The 20697-nt window shown below is 32.2% G+C and overlaps 2 protein-coding genes across 2 annotated transcripts; one reads left to right on the top strand and one right to left on the bottom strand.

Annotated features, from left to right (window-relative positions):
* Positions 1-3078: 3078 nt before the first annotated feature.
* Positions 3079-4173, top strand: LOC108200413 (late embryogenesis abundant protein 29). Its single transcript, XM_017368553.2, has 3 exons — positions 3079-3174; positions 3296-3583; positions 3864-4173. The coding sequence occupies exons 1-3, from the start codon at positions 3142-3144 to the stop codon at positions 3942-3944; spliced, it is 402 nt and encodes a 133-aa protein (XP_017224042.1). The 5' UTR covers positions 3079-3141; the 3' UTR covers positions 3945-4173.
* A 6245-nt stretch (positions 4174-10418) lies between these two features.
* On the bottom strand, positions 10419-19746 carry LOC108205153 (7-hydroxymethyl chlorophyll a reductase, chloroplastic). Its single transcript, XM_017374969.2, has 20 exons — positions 19579-19746; positions 19342-19444; positions 19169-19253; positions 18763-18874; positions 17493-17577; positions 17276-17317; positions 17090-17168; positions 15642-15693; positions 15486-15548; positions 14596-14693; positions 14206-14241; positions 14065-14126; positions 13041-13068; positions 12019-12098; positions 11812-11881; positions 11666-11723; positions 11226-11290; positions 11050-11144; positions 10876-10966; positions 10419-10733 (listed from the first exon to the last, which is right to left on the bottom strand). The coding sequence occupies exons 1-19, from the start codon at positions 19643-19645 to the stop codon at positions 10876-10878; spliced, it is 1371 nt and encodes a 456-aa protein (XP_017230458.1). The 5' UTR covers positions 19646-19746; the 3' UTR covers positions 10419-10733.
* Positions 19747-20697: the final 951 nt, after the last annotated feature.

Below are 20697 nucleotides of genomic sequence, written 5' to 3'. Positions count from 1 at the left end.
CTACATGTTGAATCTTCTATTTTTCTATCTCCAAATAAAAGTGGATCGGTTCTTTTTCATTGCCAAGAAAATGTATATTTTACCTGGATTTTCTTCTATAATGGTCACGGCATCTTGTATATGAACCTATTCAAATGGGACTCATTGCTATTGTTTCGATGATACATATTACGCATGACCATCAAGAATTAATTATTAGGGACATAGAACAATAAAGTTGCATGCGAGTAATTCTATTTTCCCTTCAAGTTTACCTAATATGGTAGCGGAGTGAATATGATCTCTATCAAAGATACGTAACGCTTTAGCTAGTATAAGAAAGTGTATACCATGATCCTTCTGCGTCTACTAATAATTGCATGCATTGTCCGATGGATGTCAAGCTCCTCAATAATGGGCAAGTTAGTATTTGCGGTGAATTCCCCTGTTAAGTAATCATGCATTACGATAGGAACTCCCAAGTTGTTAGTTGTTAGAGTATGACTAATCTATGTATTTGAAGTCACTACTTATATACTTGATATTGGCCATAATGCACAAGAATATTATGAAATCTAAGTAAGAGAGCGAAAGTTAAGAATTTATCCGACGTGAGATATCACATTGCTTGAAAACCCTCCTCTAGATGCGTTGGAGTAAATTAGGATCGTCAACGAGGATGTTCGTTGTAATTCTCATCCAAGACTTATATCATTTGATCATGCCTTGTGCTCTTAAACTATACTCCCTCTGTATGAACCATTTTTTTATAGTTTCCTTTTTGAGATGTTTCATCTAATCTTTTGCATTTCAAAATTTATCAAAAATAGTTAAATGTCCCACCACATTCCCCACTTTTCCTCCACTTTTACACTACTTTTATTTCACTGTCTCCTTTTTTTATACATTAAAAATCAATGAGTCTCATCACTTCACCCACGGTTCCATCTCTTTTTCAGCCCAAACCAAACATAAAAAATTGGACGTGACTGAGGAAGTAAAATTTAACCTTCCAATTGTTTAAAAATTTATCCTTATATTATTAATTGTTGAAATTGATGAGTTTAAAAGGGGACATCCCCTCTAGATTCCAACCAAATTAGTTATCATGTTGAATGTAGATATTTATGACCGATCTTCTTATTTATTGTGGATATATATGTTTTAAAATATTATATATATTTTTTAATCTTTTTTTTTAACAAATTGTAGATAATTTCTAATTTATGTTATTTCTCTAATTAGACACCTTCATTTCAACTGTTTACTACACAAATATTTTTAAACTTTTAATAAAGAGTAATTGTCGGAGTAGAATGTATTCTAAAATCTTCCAAATTATTATGTATATAGTGAGTCTATTATAATTAAATATATATATGATAATGATCAAATACATACCACTAAATGCCACTAAATGCGAACTTTATATACGAACCAAGAGAAACAAGGCCTATATGACATCACCCACCCCCTATATGTTATCACCCACCCCCTAGATGTCAACACCCACCCGGGGCCCACTCCCGCCCCCACTCAATCCACCTGGGATCCACTAAAGTCTCAGCTCCGAACAGGACCCGGAAGGGCTCCAGACAAGCCGAAGAGCCAATGTTTTACCCCACCCCGTCCACTAGGCCCCACTTAGGCCTTGTCGAGGCCCACCTAGAGGCCCATTTTCGGGCTCACAAACCTTCCTAAAAGCATTAGTTCGCATATAAAGATGTATTTAGTAGTTTGTCCTGGAGCAAGACTCAATAAATATATATATATATATATATATATATATATATATATATATATATATAGGGATAAGATCAAATAAAAACTTTTCTAAGTTACAAACTTACAAACTTTTTTTTATAATTTTTTTTATTCTTCCATCGTGTTAATCCTTGGTTATAGAAATTATCTATGTTGAAAATTCTTGAAAAAACATCACAATTTTTAAAAATGACGCATAAATAAATCGTGCATTCAACACATTTGTAACCGGGGTTCAACATCGGGTGTAGAACACTAATTATCATTGTGTTGAATATATCTATAAATATGTTTAAACTATACCTCTGGGGTTTGGGTAGGGTCTAGAAAGATAAATATTGATTATATAATATGTTTAACTTAGTTATTACATTAAAAACTTAGTTTATGTGCTTCTCAACACAATTTTAATCGATGTTCAACAAAATATTTTAAAAAATGTTGAACTCGAGTTATATATGTGTTGAACAAAAAAAATTTACAAGTTTGTAAGTTTGTACCAGAACCCTCTCCGATATATATATATATATATATATATGAGTTAAGTTCCATGTAGTCCACATATTTACTGTAGTACCGTAGACCACGTATGTTCTGCAACTATAGAATGACATAAAAACATTGCAAACTGTATGAAACTTGTTATTTTGTGAAATACATTCTATAAATATCACTATTTCATTAAAAATATTGAAAATCATTTATGTTCGACAAATAGAACACATATGTTCTGTAATATGTAAATATGTTCTGCAAACTTAACATGTTTTGCAGAATAATGCGTTTTTCACTATTTAACTTGTAGAATGTTTAGGATTGTCAAAATTTTTAACAAAATAATGATGTTTCTAGAATATGATTTGCAAAATAACACATTTTGCAATGTTTTTATGTCATTCTATAGTTGCAGAACATACGTGGTCTACGGTACTACAGTAAATATGTGGACTACATGGAACTTTGTTCATATATATATATATATATATATATATATATATCCACATGGCAACTCACCGGAAAGAGTTCTGGGCAGAATTTTAGTACTTAAGATTTTTCTTTGATAAGTAGATATTAATTAATTAGTTTTAGCCGTGGAATGATATAAAAAAATATAAATCCAAATGAATAAAAAAGAAAAATAGTGCACGGACACGCTTGTAATAAGCAGAGCCCCATATAATTTGGCCACATGCAAAGCGCTGCAGGCCAAGTCAAAAGCAGAAATTCACGCTCTTCAATTCAAAGTATTTCTCTTTTATTTCAACCACAAAACTATCTTTCCATCAATTCATGGGATTCAAGTCTATATATACATCAAATAATTTCCATAAGACAAAACACTCGATTCCCTTTCCGTAGCTTGTATTCACATCATATTCCAGAACCAATTCACTCAAAATGTCTTCTCAGCAGATGAGCAGGGATGCTAAGGTAAAATAGCTTATATACATCGTTTAAATAGGAATGAACATTATGACAAAAAAAAAAAGGAATGAACACATGAGTGTTTCTCTGATAACAATCCAAATGTTTTGATTATTGTTGTTGATAGGCCAATGCCCAGAGTGCTATGGATTCGGCCAAGGACAACGCAAACTCTGCACAAGAAAAGGCCTCCAACGCTGCGAGTTCAGCACAAGAAAAGGCCTCCAATGCCGCGAGTTCTGCACAAGAAAAGGCCTCCAATGCTGCCAATTCTGCACAAGCAAAGGCATCCAACGCTGCCAGTTCAGCACAAGAAACGGCCTCCAACGCAGCTAATGCTACAAACGAAAAGGCCTCCAACGCTGCCAATGCTGCAGCTGAACAGAAGGACCAGGGAGCTAATTGGATCCAGCAGGTCATAATTCTTTTTGTCTAAATAGTTGATCAACTATATTAATATATATCTTTTACTACTGCAACATGTAGCCTGTTTGGTTTGCAGAAACAGAAGACTTTTAAGAAGCTGAGAATACTAGCTTCTCTCTCAGAGCATTTACTTCTTTTTCAAACACTTTATTAATTTATTTACTTCTCACTTCTACTATACGAGGCATTTTCTTACATAGATGAGACACTTGTTTTAATTGAAGCCGAGATTACCACATTCAAAAAAATGTCTCTTTTTTTTTCTGCAGAAGTCAGAACAGATTGGGAGTGCAGCTCAGGGCGCACTAGACGGAGTGAAGAACACTCTTGGAGTGGATCAGAAGAAGTGAAGAGATCAAAAGCACAATAAGTGATCTACCTGTCATGACTGAAATGACTTGATGCATGAAGTAGATGTTCTTATACATATTTATATATTTATTAGTAGGAAAAAGCTTCCTATCCATTCTTTGCATTTGTGAAGATATGCATAGGCAATCTGATGTACAGATATATATAATTTTGTTTTTTGTTTAAGAATGCTGAGACCCTCATTCGATGAATGTAATAAATATTAGAGCACTGGATATGTTTGCGGTGCTTTAAAAAGTGGTTTAGTTCCGCTAATTATATGAATATTACTTTGTAACATTATCTTATCTTCCTTATGAAATGGTGTTTTATACTCCCTCTGCCTTGTTGTGTTTGAATTTTATGATATCCAAATTGATAATTTTTAATTAAACTATAAAATTCATCTTTTCATTATTAATTTAAGAACATGAAAGTTTTATTTTTCACTAAATATAATCACAAACAAAATCGATAGAAAATAAACTGTCAAAGATAGAGACCGTATCAGGTCGAAAATATTGCAATTGAAAATATCCGACGAAAATGGCATGTTTTTTTGACCGACATCTTATGATTATCAAAGTTATTCCCTTCCGTAATTAGCTTCTATTTCACTGTCCGAAATAAACTATATTATGGTTATCGAAATAATGTTAATGAAACTAACATTTCCCACTTTTAATGTGTAATTTTATTTTCTTGAATTTGTTCCTGCCTGTAGCTTCTCTTCTGAATGAGAAGGTTCTTCATCTTTAAAATTAAATAGCCTTCCCCACTGCTGCAAAAGCGATAAAAATCATGAAGATTTGTTTTCTTTCGTTATTTTTCATGGAGCATGGTAAATCAGTGCTAAGATTTGTAGCGTGTGACCGTAATTAGAACAATATCCTAAAATGATGTATTAAATCAAAATTTGAGATATTGAAAAAAAATGAGTACTCCATTAATATCAATATAATAAAAAAAATATCTAAAACTTATTACTAACAATTCTATGATTAATAATTAAAAATTATAATCATAATTTACATATTTTATATTTATATTGTAGTTGCAATACTTAGTTTTTTAATTAATTAGAAGATGAACATGTATAAGATAATTAATGAAATTTAATTTTGTCGTACAGATAATATTTTGATATCTAAAAAGTCAATTTGCATCTGAATTTTTATTAAATTTTAGACTTTTTAACTTCTTCGATCTTTTTATGCGTCTAATTTGTCCCACACACAGATTCTTTCCAGGAAAACCAATTTAAACATAAATAAATTATGTTAGTCCTGACAAAAAAAAATTATGTTAAAGAATATTAAAGATTACAATCCATTAAGTAGCGTAGATTTAGCAGATCACACGTATATAATACAAATTTATCCCTCTTTTAATTCAAATATTATTAATTTATTTAAAAATTAATTTAAATTGGTTACTAGTTTAAAATTTTAATTGCATGTATAAAATTGAATATAATATTTAATTACTAAAATGAATTTTTATGAGTTTCTTTTAGGAATTTCTTTTTCTCATAATTTGTTTAATTATGATATCTTTTCGTTGTGTTTGATTGGGAAGAATGAAATGAAATGACTAAAATTAAAGGAAGATTATGGATGTTTTAAAAGGAAAAAAGAGTTCGTACAAAATTTTATGATGAGATTTAAAAGGAAATTGAGTATAAAAGGGAATGAACAATTGTTAAGAAATTTTATTTCTTAATACATTTCATTCCTTGCCTTCAATTTGAGATGGAATGTTCATTTCTCTCTTATCTACAATTTTTTCTCAAATCTCATCATAACAATTTTGCACTCACTTTAGTGTATTTTAATTTCAATTTTTATTCATTGCATCTGTTCTCTCCAACCAAACAAAACACTAGTATCTAGGTTAAGAAATGGAATGGAAATAAGACAAAAGAAAGTATAAATTCAAAAATTAATATAGTTCAAATTTCATTCTGTTATTTTCAAGATTCATTCACACTCTTCAAACCTGTTTATACAGGTTACGTTTGGGATTTCTTGGACTTATAAATACCGAATTTCTATATCCTTGCCCAGCAGTATGCTAAAAAAGGTAAGTTTCCAATTAGTTCAATTTTCTTGCATATTTTCACAGTACGTGCTTTGATATCCCCAGATTTATAAATGCATTAAGCAACCTAATTACAACGTTTCTTCACAAGTCAAGAAAAATAGAACAGTTGAAGTTGGTAAATCAAAATCTGTCCTCCATCGCAGCTTTCCCCATTGCGTATATAACATATTTATTAATAATACCAAAGAAAAAAATATGATTACACTAAGCTATATAATTAAAAGAAAAATAACCAAAGGCTTAATATTGCCACTTATGCACCAGCTGCCACTGATAATCATGAGTGATAGGGTCTTGTACATAGAAATAGAAGCCATCAGGCCTAACTTCGTAAACAAAATTAGTAAGACCATGTATCACATCCCTTATCATATTTTCATCGAATACATGAAACCCTGCATATTTTCCCTCCCACCAAAAATTGCACCAAAATAGAGTACTTCCCCAGAAATTTTCGAGAAAACTCCAAGTATACATTTGATCTAACCCTAGGCTTTGGTGCCCCAGATCATCGTCTCCTGACTTGCAGTGAACCCCCAAGGGAGGTCCGTTACCGGGAAGACGGTTGAAAATATCAACATGCAGGTCTGCAAAACATGTTCTGGAGAGAAGAACAGTTATGAGAATGTAAGCAAAGACAGAAACTGAGGACTTGGCCATGATTCTACTCTGTTCAAATCCGCAGTTTGTTCTAGGGCACCCTTCATGCATGTATTTATAGCTAGCAAATTGTTTACCATATTAAAATTTGGTTACATGTATATGTGATCTTAAATTTTACGTAAAAAATATTATTCCCTTTACTGTCATGTTTTTGATTTGATGTATATATGGTCCTTAGAGAAATACTTTCATGTGTTGTATTTACAATTTATTATTTATTATTTACTAAAGCTTATGATGGATATTTTTTATCAAATTTTAAAATTTTGAAGAAAATTGTTTTTCTATACATATTGAGTTATGTATTAAAGTTAATATAGTAAGTAAAGAGGAAGAATGAATGAGCTTGCAGAAATGAAATAAACTGGGATATGATAGAGTGAGATTTGTGATAATAATGATGAGATTAAATATGGCTTTGATTGAGTGAGATTTGTGGACAATATTAGTTTATTATACGTTAATTTGGAAATTCCTATAATCTTGATGTGTGTTGATTTAGGAACTCCTAGAATTTTGATCGATTAATTGACATATTTCAAAAGTCAATTTTTTTTTAATCTCCAAAAGTCAAATTAATTCAAAGACAAAAAAGAGGCGTCAAATTAGATTCAGAAAAAGTCAAACGACCATCTGAATTCCGGCGAAAAAAGAGTAATTTCATTCGTCAGATCTGGGAAACATTTTCAGGAAAGTAAAATAGATTTTTCTTTTTTTTTCTCAGGATAATACTGGTAACCAAAAAAAAAAATTCAAACTTTTTTATCAAGACATATGAAAAATTGTGATCGGATGACTGATACATATATAAAGAGGTCTCATTATTATTGGAGTATAGACCGCCAATCAGAGTTAGACAGTTATTTGGGAAAAAAATTAAGATATTTTTCGGAATACGTACCATTTTTTTTTTCTTTATAAGCATGGGAAGAAATATAGTTATAAAAATATCAGTAAAATAGACAAATGGCTAATTTTAGTTGGATGATTGATATGCATATTATTATTGGGTTAATAATCAAGTGAGTCACCAAATTGGGCTTGATATATCAAGTTGGTCACCGAACTCAAAACGGTCTCAAATTGGTCACTCAAGTTAGTTATATGTATCTGTAAATATGAATTCAAAGAGTAAAGATATTATTTATAGAGGTTTAAATATTATTTTTGAATGTTACCACAACTAAATACAAGATTATGACTTCTCGTATTTATGAAAATATATTTAGATTTTATCAAGTTTATTTACTATTTATTTTTTATTATATAGTTATTTTCTTTATTTTAATTATAAATATATAATAAATAAACTTGATAAATCTGAATATATTACCATAAATATCAGAAGTCATGATCTTATACTTAGTTCTGGTAACATTCAAAAATAATATGTAAACCTCTATAAATAATATATTTACCCCTTCAACTTATATTTACAGATACATATAACTTGACTTGAGTGATCAATTTGACACCGTTTTGAGTTCAGTGACCAACTTGATATTTTGAGCCCACTCTTGTGACTCACTTGATTATTAACCCTATTATTATTAATATGCATACATCAAGAATACGTAGTTTGCAGGCTATTGCGTGAGCTCGTGGGTTTACCCAGTGCGCACCTGAAAGGTAGCGGCTGCGGATTCCTACGTTAAAAAAAAAAAAAAAAAAAAAAAGATTACCAGTTGGATTTGGAAAAAAAATGAGAATACCTTTTGCTCCACCTAGCATTTTCCCGCATAAATATTGTTTGAATCAGAAATTAGCATCATTTTTTATCAAGATTAAAAAAATTATTATTTTAAGCGTATATTGAAATCGAAAGAATTTGTATATAACACTAACTAAATTGATACTTAAGTATACTTGTCGTTTATGACATAGATCGGTAAAGTAGTTTATATGGTATTAGCTAAAATTAACGGTGAAAATAATATTAATAATAATTATTGAGATTTGTTGAACTGCAATATTCATATAAAATTGTCAATCATTAACTAACTTGTATATAACACTAACTAAATTGATACTATAAGTATCCTTGTTGTTTATGACATAGATCGGTAAAATAGTTTATATGATATTAGCTAAAATTAACGATAAAAATAATATAGATAATAATTATTGAAATTTGTTGAAGTGCAATATTCATATAAAATTGTCAATCATTATTGACTATATCTTAATGAACGTGCACTAAGAATAACTTTCAAAAAATACTATGACATGTTTAGGTAATGACGTAAACAAAGCTTATCAAAGAAAAAGGGAGTAATCAAGGATAATTTGGCATATCAAATTTGGATTTTTGAGATTTTTTTAGGAATCCTAACATCTTTATTTTGGAACAATCTGAAGTATATCAAAATAACTCCTCAAAAATACATGTAATTTTTTTAATTAGTGAAATAAATATACATATACAGAACCATTATAATTATACTATCAATTTTTTCTGTATATGTGCATGATGCTAAACACATAATTTTACAAGTGTAGCTTATGTTGATTGATTAAGCCTTGCATAATAGAGATTATAACAGTTAAAACAAACTAAATATCTAAAATTTAGTATTTGAATATAAGTAGACAAACAGTAATCGATAACAAAATAACACATCAACATTTTAAATTTTTTCGAATATCTTTTCTGGAACCCTTTCTAGTTTAATTTTCCCATGTCTTCACTAGTTGCCAATAATAGCTCTTGGTGAGGGGTTCTTGTCCATAAAAAAAGAAGCCATCTGTTCGAGCTTCATAAGCGAAATGATCAAGACCATCTGCTACCTCCAACTGAATATCGATATCGAAAACCTTGAAAGCTGCATGTTTTTCACCCCACCAAAAGTCACAATAAAATAGAGTCGTTCCCCAAAAATTCATATTAAACTTCCATGCATACAACTCATTCACAGAGAGGTTATGGTAGCCCATATCGTCATCCTTGGATCGGCAGTGAAGCTGCAAGGGAGGTACGTCTTGCGAAAGAGCGTTGGTGATCTCGACGTGTAGTTTCGAAAAACATGTCGAAGAGAAAATTAAAATTATGAAAATGTAAGTCAAGAAAGAAACTGACAACTTTGTTGACATGACCGTTCTGCTCACTGACGTGCTCGTCAAGTGTCTACTATGTGCTCAGTTTACGTGTCAGAATGGTTGAGACGTACCCTTCATGTTTATATAAGCACCGAATCCATGTATATAGTCGGATGAAATTGATTGCGGCTGAATTTTAGCTAAAGATCAAAACATTAATATCGATGACATTGGTTTTTACCAATCTATAATATTGATTGTTTTTTAGGATATTTGTTATGGATTAACTTCAATTTAAGATTGACAGAATCATAACAAATTGATTTACGCCATTAATACATTTTCTCAAATGGAAGCAGAGCTGGAAAATTGTGGCAAAAAGGGAGTTTCTTTCGTTATCTTTTAGATGCTTGTGAGTTGTGGGATCGTAAAGTCTAATATTATTGAAATAAAATATATATCTTGTCCTGTTAATATAACTATTTAAGATATTTAAGATTTCTAGCGTGAACGGCTGGTGAAATTGTATTGGTGTACATTTGGATGCATACAGAGATGTCATTAATAACTAGATTGTAGTGAATGGAAATCCGCCACCTATCTAAAAACCGGTTGTTAGTGTGTGCACATGGATGAAAATCTGTTTAAGATATGACGACGATAGAGACTAATTTTCATGTTTGAATCATGACTAATACTCATTATATTCCATGCTGAACAGCTTCAATATCGCTTGATAAACGATGTCCATAACGCTGAAACCAGTAATAGTAGCAAATTATTGCCAAGAAAGGAGCTACATGAAGAATTTAACTATACGGATGGCAATTCTTGGATCCTGAATACAATTTTTGTTGAACTATATTTCAGCGCTGCAACTATGAATCTGGTTTCCTGCGCGGAACTGTATGACCTGTTCTGGTCATCAATATTTATAACAGTTTTGAGCATTCATACTAGACATTTTCATCAGGATTTTAAATTCCCTGCGCAAGGTAAAAAAAAATATTATAATTCTGACCTGATACAAAAATACGAGCACATGTATATCACACCTCTACTAGATAGCACAAAGCAGGTTCAAAACATCACCAAAAGGAAACATGCAGTTCCTTTATTCTAAAGTACCTATTTGGAAGAAAGCATCTGATCAATTTCATCATTCTGATTATACATAGCTACAAGTTTCTTTGCATACGATGGCATGTGCTTCTCGGCTCTGCATTAACCGAAGCATCAGATCTTAAAAGTAAGACACGAACATCAAGCAAATCACTAAGATAAGGTCCTATTGAAGCTTACCTTTGTTTACCCCACACACGATTTACATACAGATAATTCCTGATAGTATGATAATCCAATGAATAGCGGGCAAATTCCAGACCTTTTGGACCAACCTGAAAATTCAGATCATTATGAATTACTATTAGGTACAATTTAAATTGCAATTACCATTAAATATATTATAACAAGATTACCAGGTTTAGCAAAAATGCTATTATATTTCCTACAAATTTTGGGGCAGGCTCCGCAGGACCCTTCCCTGAGAAGAAAAACACTTGAAAACATTAACAGAGTACATACAAAAAGTTATCGATCCAATGTCTACTTTATACACCAAACAATATTTTGAAATGGGCAAAACATTTTTTTTAATTTAATACATATATTAGTATCTTTTAGATATGTAATGTACATGCTGCATAAACAATATAAAGCATACAATGCTTGTACAAGTTTAAAAAATATCAATCAAATCCTAATAACCAGGGTAGGACTTCACTTAAAGCAGAAAACTTTTCTGAAGTGGAAAAGTTATAGTTCCCATTTCACAAGTAAATTTGTAGTAATTGGACTCTACAAATATTACATGCAAATATTTTGTTTTTTCTCCTGTAAACAGAACAAATATTCATACCCAACTTAGCCTTATCATCTGCCTTTACGGTCTCCATAACAAATGGACGACGATCACCCTGAAATTGTAAACATGTAGTCTGAGTTATATAATTTTTCTAGCATGTGTAGGGACAGTGTAGATGGATGATAGAGTGGAAAGCTTACACTACTAACTGTTGGAGTAATCTCAAGAAGGTTTTTCACCAGATTGAGCATTTCTCTTCCACGTTCATTTCTGTTGAAGTAAAAGAGAATGTCAACATATTCTACCAGTCTAGTTAAATATAAACTTTATAAAACTGCAAAAAGCAAAATGAAATCTTATAATCACATGCAGATTTGAAATTTAGTAGAAAACAGCAGAAACTTGACCTTACAGTAACATATTGTGGATGTCGTGGCATGCTAACTCCAGCATACTTGGGTACACCCATATAACCCACTACCAAATCCTGGAAAAGTCTTCAACAAAGCATGTATCTTAGGAGTATCCACAATCAAGTTCAAAGAAAAGGTTACTTTTTCTTCTTCCTTTTTTGATTTTAGATATTTAATAGGCACAGTAGATTATGATTCTTCCAAATGATTAATTGATGTTTAAATAATTTCAAAGGCAGTCAACATGTTTTCTACCTAGACTATAAATTTTCTTAATTTGTGAACATTTAAACCCTATACCCAACATGCATACATCTCTGATATGTAGAAACCATTTCCCTTTCTAGTTATTTATTCATATAAGAAAAAAGGTAGTAAAGATCTAGAAGAATAAGTTAATTAATTCAGCTTTCAAATTTTAACTTTATAAACTTCACAAGAAATCAAGTTGTTAATAAAGTTTTCCCTAGTAATGTACCAGTCAGGCTAACCACAATTCCAGTTTCAGTTATCAGTCCATTGGATCGACTGTCCTAAACAGCAGAGACTCCACTTTCCCTTGGTACATTTAGAATAAATGAAAAAAAAAAAAAAAAGTTATTTAAGATATTCTGACTTTCACAGTTCACTGTATTGTCATCCACTCAGCCTACTTCTAACCTATAATAAAGAACTGTCACATGTTTTTTGAAAAGTATAGCAAGTTGATGAAACTACGGCTACGACCAAGCACTAAATACTTAACAGCAAAAGAAAAAGACATATGATGAAAGGATAGTCTGGTGGTATATGTGTATCCCTATCCTCACACCCTGATTCATATAATATAGAACTATATATACAAAATAGTGATAATAATTATATTACTTGATTTCAATTTCTTTAAGCGATCTTTTTCCAATGGGTATGATCAATGAACATTATTCCACAAGTCAATACAAAAGATGAGATGAAAAGAAGATAAAAAGACTTCCCGGCCCGGTAGTCAATGCTAGATGCAAAACATGGGGACTCACCGCTAATGCGTTTGTGTAGTCAAAACAGCTGCAAAACAACAACAATAAGAATCAAAACAAAATAAAATATAATAATCGGAGTCATTTAAAGAAGCATGAGATAATTATGACATAGCCTGTGTGCATAATTTTTTTAAATATAAACAACTAATTAACCAGTGTAACATATTTAAACCCATCCATCTTCCTTTACTACCCATATTTTGACTTCGAATGTATAAATGTAGTATGCATATACTACAATGCGTGCTTATCGAAACATATCTCTTTTTTTTATTTTTTATTACTCCATCCGTCTCACAAGAGTAGTCTCATTGACTTTATATACCTACTTTAATCATGGCTTGTACGATCTGCACAAAAAGATTATGATTCTGGTGTAGAGTTTCAGGTTAATAAAAGGGTCTAGAGTCGTGTTAATTTTATTCTATCCACATCGGATGAGTATTTATGACCAGATCCGTGTTTAAGAACCACAAAGGTTCGAATCAAACCAGAAACATAGTTCTAGGAAGAGTTGGTTCTTAACTTCTTATATATTGGAGAACCGCTCATGGTTTTTTTTTAGTTTCAGTTTGAGAACCGCACTGTAATTCAGGTTCTTGAACCATGTACACCTCTATCAACAATATGTTAGATTTATAATGTTTAACCTGGTCACAGACTCACAATTTATTGCTTCCACTAAGAGGAGTCTTTAGATTTAAGGACTGTGGTCCATGGATTCTTTGACAGTGATGTTCTGATCTGGTACAAATTGCTCTCTTCATATTTCAATATCTTAACCTAAATCTTGTGAATATTTTGGAAAATCCTCTCATTTCTCATTCCTCCTTTTTTTCTGATTTTTATGTTACAGAGCTTTAGAGAAACTATGCATTAATGTGACCTTTTTACCGCATCTTTCGTGGTCACACCTGTTGCATCCAATGTGAACAACAAAAACAATAAAACTATTGATAAACAACTCGTCTAAGAAACAGTGAAGATATTAGATGAAATGGGTATTAAGATCTAAATTTACCTATAGCAAGATGGGGCAATAACGTCAACCAACTCATTTGCTGGCAGGCAGAAATAGGGGACCTGTTTTAGTTAAGTTTAACTTTCAATGGAGAAGCAATCTATAAAAACAATCAGAAGATACAATATAGAATACTGCTACCTCTTCAATATGGCCATCCAAATGCTTTAAGTGAACCTATACAAGCATTGAATAGCTAATTAGCAAGAGACAACGCAACAGTTTACTCTACTGAAATACAGTATTCCAATTTAAGAGTAGAATTCTAATTTAAAATCATCTCATGTCCTTTGCACCACAATGAATGGAGAACTAAAACAGAAAGCATAGTTTAGTATAACATTGATAAAAGAAAAGAAAAAAAAAAAAAGGGGGCATGATTGCAACAATAAGTGTTTAAGTGGTGCTAACATGATCTGCAATTTAATCATTGAAGTCTGTTTATGCAGATACACTTTTATACATATTATCATCCTACACGACACAGTATAGTTGCAGTAAAGAATTTTATAATGTAAGACCTGTACAGACCTTGTAATCTTGCATAAACTCATAGTGAAGAACTGATTCTGGCTCACTACTAGCAGCCTTTAGAAACTTATCCAGCCCTTCTCGCTTTCCATTATCCACTAACAATAAAAAGAAAGTAAAAATCTACTCCCGCCATTATCTGACTCGATATATTTTAAGACAAACATAAATACCATGCCACATCTAGCTATTACCAAATTTTAGAAGTGTGTTATTGCTGGTCCTGGAGGCAGGTCAGGGAAGCAGACCGCCTGGGCCCCAAAATTTTGGAAACTAATACTATATATATTCATAATTTGACATTTTTTCCATCAGAAATTTTGTTATCCAAATAATTGTTAGTATTGTTAACATTAGACTGATGGTCTCATATCTGTATTTGAGATATTTGATTTTAGTGTGTCATTTAACTTCCCTATGATAACACAATATTATGCACTGACAAACTTATGTCAGTGATAATTGATGTCGAATTGTCAATACCATTATTAATAATGTTTCATATATACATATAATTGGAAAAAATGCAATCATTTTTCATCATTTCTGAATTTTCCTTTTTAACAATTTAATTATTATTTTTTAAAGGGCCCATCTTTCTTTAGTCGCTCCTAGGCGCTAGGCCACCAAACGCCAGGATCAACCTAATTTGGCTAAATTTAATCTAAGTGTAGTATTCTACTATTCTTATTGATCTTGTGGCAACTATGGTTTAGTTGATTCTTTATTGCACTGTAAGTACATATATACAAGGGGTCAATATTTTGACAAACCATATTATAGATATCACACATTGATCATTCTTTTGCTAAAATGAGTTTTTCAACATGCTATCGCCTATCATCTCCCAAGAAAAGTATATAAGACAGTAAACAAAAAGTTATAATTACCACAATTGGTGCCCAGCACGTATAGCTTCTCCAAATTTAGATGTTGCTCGACCGACCTTAGTGCTGCATTTCAATTAAAGTACTCTGCATTACAATATTACAGGTCACAACGAAGGACATTTTTAAACCAAAAAACTGGGCCACAGCATAACATACCTTGCACCTGGCACCCGACACCACAAAAAAGAAGACGTTTAACACCTGCTGCCTGGTGATTATAAAACAAGGAAATTTTAAATGGCAAACCAATATTGCATTAAACAGATAGATATCAAAAAGATTTGCGACATATCAGAAGTTCTTTATATACAAAGTTACAAACGAGTCAAATTGGCATCTTGGTTTCCTATAATCTTTTCTAAATGATGCCCTATTATTTTTAAGTAAACAAAAAAATATCAGAAATATGATTCAGGAAAGTAGGAATATCATACACAACAAACACTAAACACAAATTTAAGAATTTTCAAGAAGCCGTTGAGATATTAGAAATGACTAAAGAGTATAGCAGTTACATCCCCCAATCCCTTAAACCTCAAACCTCAAAAGCAGAAAATTAATAAAGACCCATTCCAAAGCTTTTTTACATTCTCCAACCATTATACAATTTAACATCAAAGCAGTGTGTACGTCGAAAATCTCATGAAGCATTTCTCAATTTGATTGCATATATTGATATAGTCATGTGATTCATCAGTAGTTGTAATAATACTTTCTTTTCTCCTTCTCTCTTTCTCCGCCCCTGATATGTTATTTGTAGTTTCATACCAGCTGGAGCAAGAAATGTAATTCATGCTGGTTTATGTACAGAAATGTACAATAATCATGAGGATAAAATAGGATATAAACCATAGCAGGTTACACACTCCAAGGCTGAAATGCTATAAAAATCTTAAAGTTCTTTTCTCCTGCAATGTAGGACAGGCTTATTTCCACTTTCGAGGTGTGTACATGAAACATTTTTCATTCATCCTTAACCGTTTTGAGTGTTCAAACATGTGGTGAAAACCCCTCTCAGAGCAGAACAAAATCAAAGCTACAAACTGCAACAAATGAAACAACTGGCCGTGCAGTCCCAACAAACCAACTTAAAATGGTTTCTAACCACTTGTTTTTAACATAATCATCCTTTAATAAGCAAACAGAACATGGATGATGGAATACTGAAAATCCCTAGAAATTGGAACATTTAAATTTGCAACCTTAAAGGGATATCTGTCTGTGTGCTTTGGTTTAGCATCTGAACTGAATCCACTTAGGCTAGGCATGGGAATTTTGACAAGCATATGGTGCTATACTTATACTTATTTGTCATGTTTAGTTATTTCTATGTTTATCCTAATCGGTTAGTTTCGTAGGCTTCTAGTATTCTTTTTTCCCGTCAAGTTTTACATATTCACAAGGGATTTAGTTTTCACAGATGAACCATACTAGTTAAGGATGAAGGACATTGTGCTGCATTGAGCCATTGACACTTTTAAACTTAATTGAATTTACTGCATTAAGAGTTCATAGCAGAAGAGTGAAAAAAGTTACTTCATATATATGCATAGTTTGGCAAAAAAATGAGGAGAGCTACTGATAAGGAAAATAATAAAAAGCACCTCAACTAGAGCAAGGGTGTTAAGGTTAGGAGACAGTGTTGGTTTAACACCTTTAGCTGCAAGAACTTCCTCTGGTGTCCTATTAATACAAGATTGTGGAAAAGTAGAGAGTAAAAGGAATGAACTGCTGTTAGTTGGATAAGCAACTTGAAGGACAGTAAAATCAGTAAAAGACCAGTTGCAAACCTTGCTAAAACAGGTCTTGGAGCAAATCTATCGTCTGGGTCACTGGACTAATTAAAATTACATGGTCAATAACAAAGCAGTGTAGAAACAGTCCATGGACTAAAAGAATCAGTAAGATAATGGCTAGGAAACTTACTAGCCATTATCTTACTGATTCTTCTATTAGATCGATGAAAGGAAAGACTATTTTATGTACTATTACAAAAATGTGTCTTACCTCTGTACACATATGACAGCTTCCACCATGCCTGATTTAAGCATTTCAATTGCAATTGTTGTCACTATGCCTGTCCACTGAGCTCCTAATATGAAAATTTTGAAATCATTATTGTATAATCAAGAAACATCAGTTGAACGTTACAGGGGGGAAAAAAAAAGCAGCACTGTGAAACTATAATGATGCCAGTTATCTAGTACAAAGATGTTGTAAATGTTCAACAAAGTAAAATATTGACATGTGTGCACAAACGTGCCGAAACATGACTTAATGAGAACAGTCTAATGTACAAACAATTCTTAAGGTCAAAGATGGTTTGATGACTACAAGGCTTTCCAAAAAAATAAATTAAATTATTGCATGATAAATATTAGTTTAACGGCCACCCCCATTAATGCTAGTTGCTATAACTGCAATACATCAGAGCAAAGAATTGTGGCATTTGAAAATAATCTCAATTTCGGTCACTAAATTTCATTTGGTTTCAGTCTGAACTACCTGGTATCCAGTCATCACACTGGACTTCAACAAATCCAAAATCAAGCCAAGTACTACAAAATTCAGCAGCACACCTCTCGGGGAATTCCTTAAATGTAAATTGTTCAATATTCTATTAATTCTCAAGCACTGATGCTAATTTGTTCACATGAATGATAAAACAAAAGGAGAACTTCAAGCTTGGTAAATTTCTGTAGTTCCAATAGTATGTTGTTCAACACACAGACACAGACACACACACACACACACAGAGAGAGAGAGAGAGAGAGAGAGAGAGAGATGACAACAAGTGCAGGCAAATCAGAATATACTCTTCGATCTGTTCATAGAATCGACCTCTGATAAAGAGATCTCTTCATAGAATCAACCTCTGATAAAGAAGTGACCACAGTCTGTTTACAAAGAACTGTTCTGAAGTCACATAGAACTCAACAAAGAAATAGAAAGGGAGAGACTGAGTGGGAGTGCTAAAAATCATGTTTTAACATTTCCTAAACGAAAATCAGCAAGTACCACCCCCCCCCCCCCCCCCCCCGCGCGCGGCTACAACATTTCATGTCGAATTACTGTTCACTGGCATGAATATCACCTATCATCTTTTAACTCTGCATTCACAATACCATAACTAAATCTCAACTTTTTTCCTTTCAAATATAAGCAAATACTTTCATGTTGTTATTAAAGGTTGATGTAGGACAAGTGTTTGTGACAAGCGTACTGCCAATAAATGTAGTATTTTCATTAGTCAAACTTGTGAGCTTTAGGAATTCACCTTCTACGGGCTTAATTTTGCGAGCATAAAGAAGTTCTTCGTAGACACCCAAGTACGTCTCATCTAATGAATCATCTTTTCTTCCTCGGCCATGGACTACAGGCTCCAGTCCCTGCAACAAACAAAAAGAATGTCTCCCCATGACTACCCACACATAGGACCCTAGAGCACACACATATATGATGTGATTATGCTGCCAACATCAATGAATCTTGTTTTAGTTCTCTACCAATACTATTACAAAACTATTCATCCTCTTATTGCAACTTTTTCCGACCCTAGTAACTGCAACTACTATTATAAACCGTATCAAGATAACTGCCCACGAATTGGATAACGCAGTACATAAACACGCAACAAATAGTATTTAAAATTGTTGAACCGAAAAACAGACAGAAATACTTACTTCAATTCTAGACATGCCATCACCCAAGAAAGCGCAAGCATTCTTCACATGAGCAATATAGTAAGTATCACATAACCCGCATTGACTGCCACCAAATCAACACTCTAATCAACCAAAAATATTATCATATCCAATTTAAGCTACAAAAAAAAGTACTAATTAACAATGTAAACCTGCAATGATCTTTAGCAGGGTAGGTCCCACCAGGAGGAATTGGCCTAGATTTTGTCCTCCAGTCATCTCTTAGCTTAACTGATTTTGGGTTTGTGTTTGCATCTAAAACCCATCATAAATAACAAATAGTTGTGCATGAATGAAGATAATACACAAACAAAACAGTGCGCACACACTGAAACATAAGTGTGTGTGCATATATAAAGTGATGGGAGGAAGTTAAAAAGATAAAGTACCTCTGGAAGCAGAAGCAACAGGAGATCTAAAGGGCAAAGAGTACAAGTTGGAGTTGATAATGGCCATGGCAGCTCTCAGGCTTAGAGGAGATGAATAAGCTTTTTTCCTCCTGGTAGTTTTGTGCCACTTATTTATATCAATCAGAACGTCCTGTTTGTCTTATCTTTTCGGCTTATCTCTAAAAAAAACCACTTAAGAACATCTCTAATAATCTCTTGAACCACTTTAAAATATAATATAAATTATGAGCTTTTAGTAATTTAAAATGAGTTCAACCCAACAATATTTCTTATGTTCACTCCTTACTTTGTGAGAGAGTGGAGAAATTTAATAAATTTAAGAGCAACTATGAGCCTATTAGAGCAAGTAAAAATATCATCTTCTTCAAATTTCAATTTAAGATCCAAGAATCTATCAGAAATGCTCTAAGTTTCTTACGGCGTACATAAAGTTTGAGACGAACCATTAAACTAGAAATCAATTACTTCCTTGCAGTGTTCACATTGGGTGAATGGATGCCCCATTCTCCATCCCTATCCCTCTATTCATGCTAAATTTAATATTTCTTTAAAATTATCTCCATAAATTTAAATATCTTCAGCATTGGCCGGCCCGATGGATACCCGACTCGCTCCGAATCGATTGAATATACCCGAACCTGTTTTTTTATCTGGATCTAGATATGGATTTTATTTTTAGACCCGAAATGGTTTGGATATAAATCTGGATCGTAAGTATTCTGAACTGAGACACCCGAAACTCGATCCGAACCCGAAATCCGATAAAAACCCGATACAAAATATTATATTTGAGTGTGTGTGTGCGCGTGAGAGATAGTTTCTAAATGTATAGTGTGTGCGTGTTAAAATATTATGAATTATTAGTTATGTATATTAACATTTTACTTAATTTTACATGCACGATATAGAATTTACATTCATTTCACCAATTGAATTTTTCTTAATTATTCTACATTAAATAATAAATGATAAATTGAATGATTGTAAACAATTAAATTAGCATGTTTCACGTGTTTATTGTACTACATGATACATGTGAAGTCCCTTTTTTATATTCCTTAATTTTAAAAAAAAAATATCAATCATCATATTTTTTTA

This window comes from Daucus carota, chromosome 1 (assembly GCF_001625215.2).
Source record: "Daucus carota subsp. sativus chromosome 1, DH1 v3.0, whole genome shotgun sequence".
Classification (NCBI taxonomy): Eukaryota; Viridiplantae; Streptophyta; class Magnoliopsida; order Apiales; family Apiaceae; genus Daucus; species Daucus carota.
The sequence above is the reverse complement of the archived record's forward strand: the minus strand, read 5'-3'. Positions and strand labels throughout refer to the sequence as shown.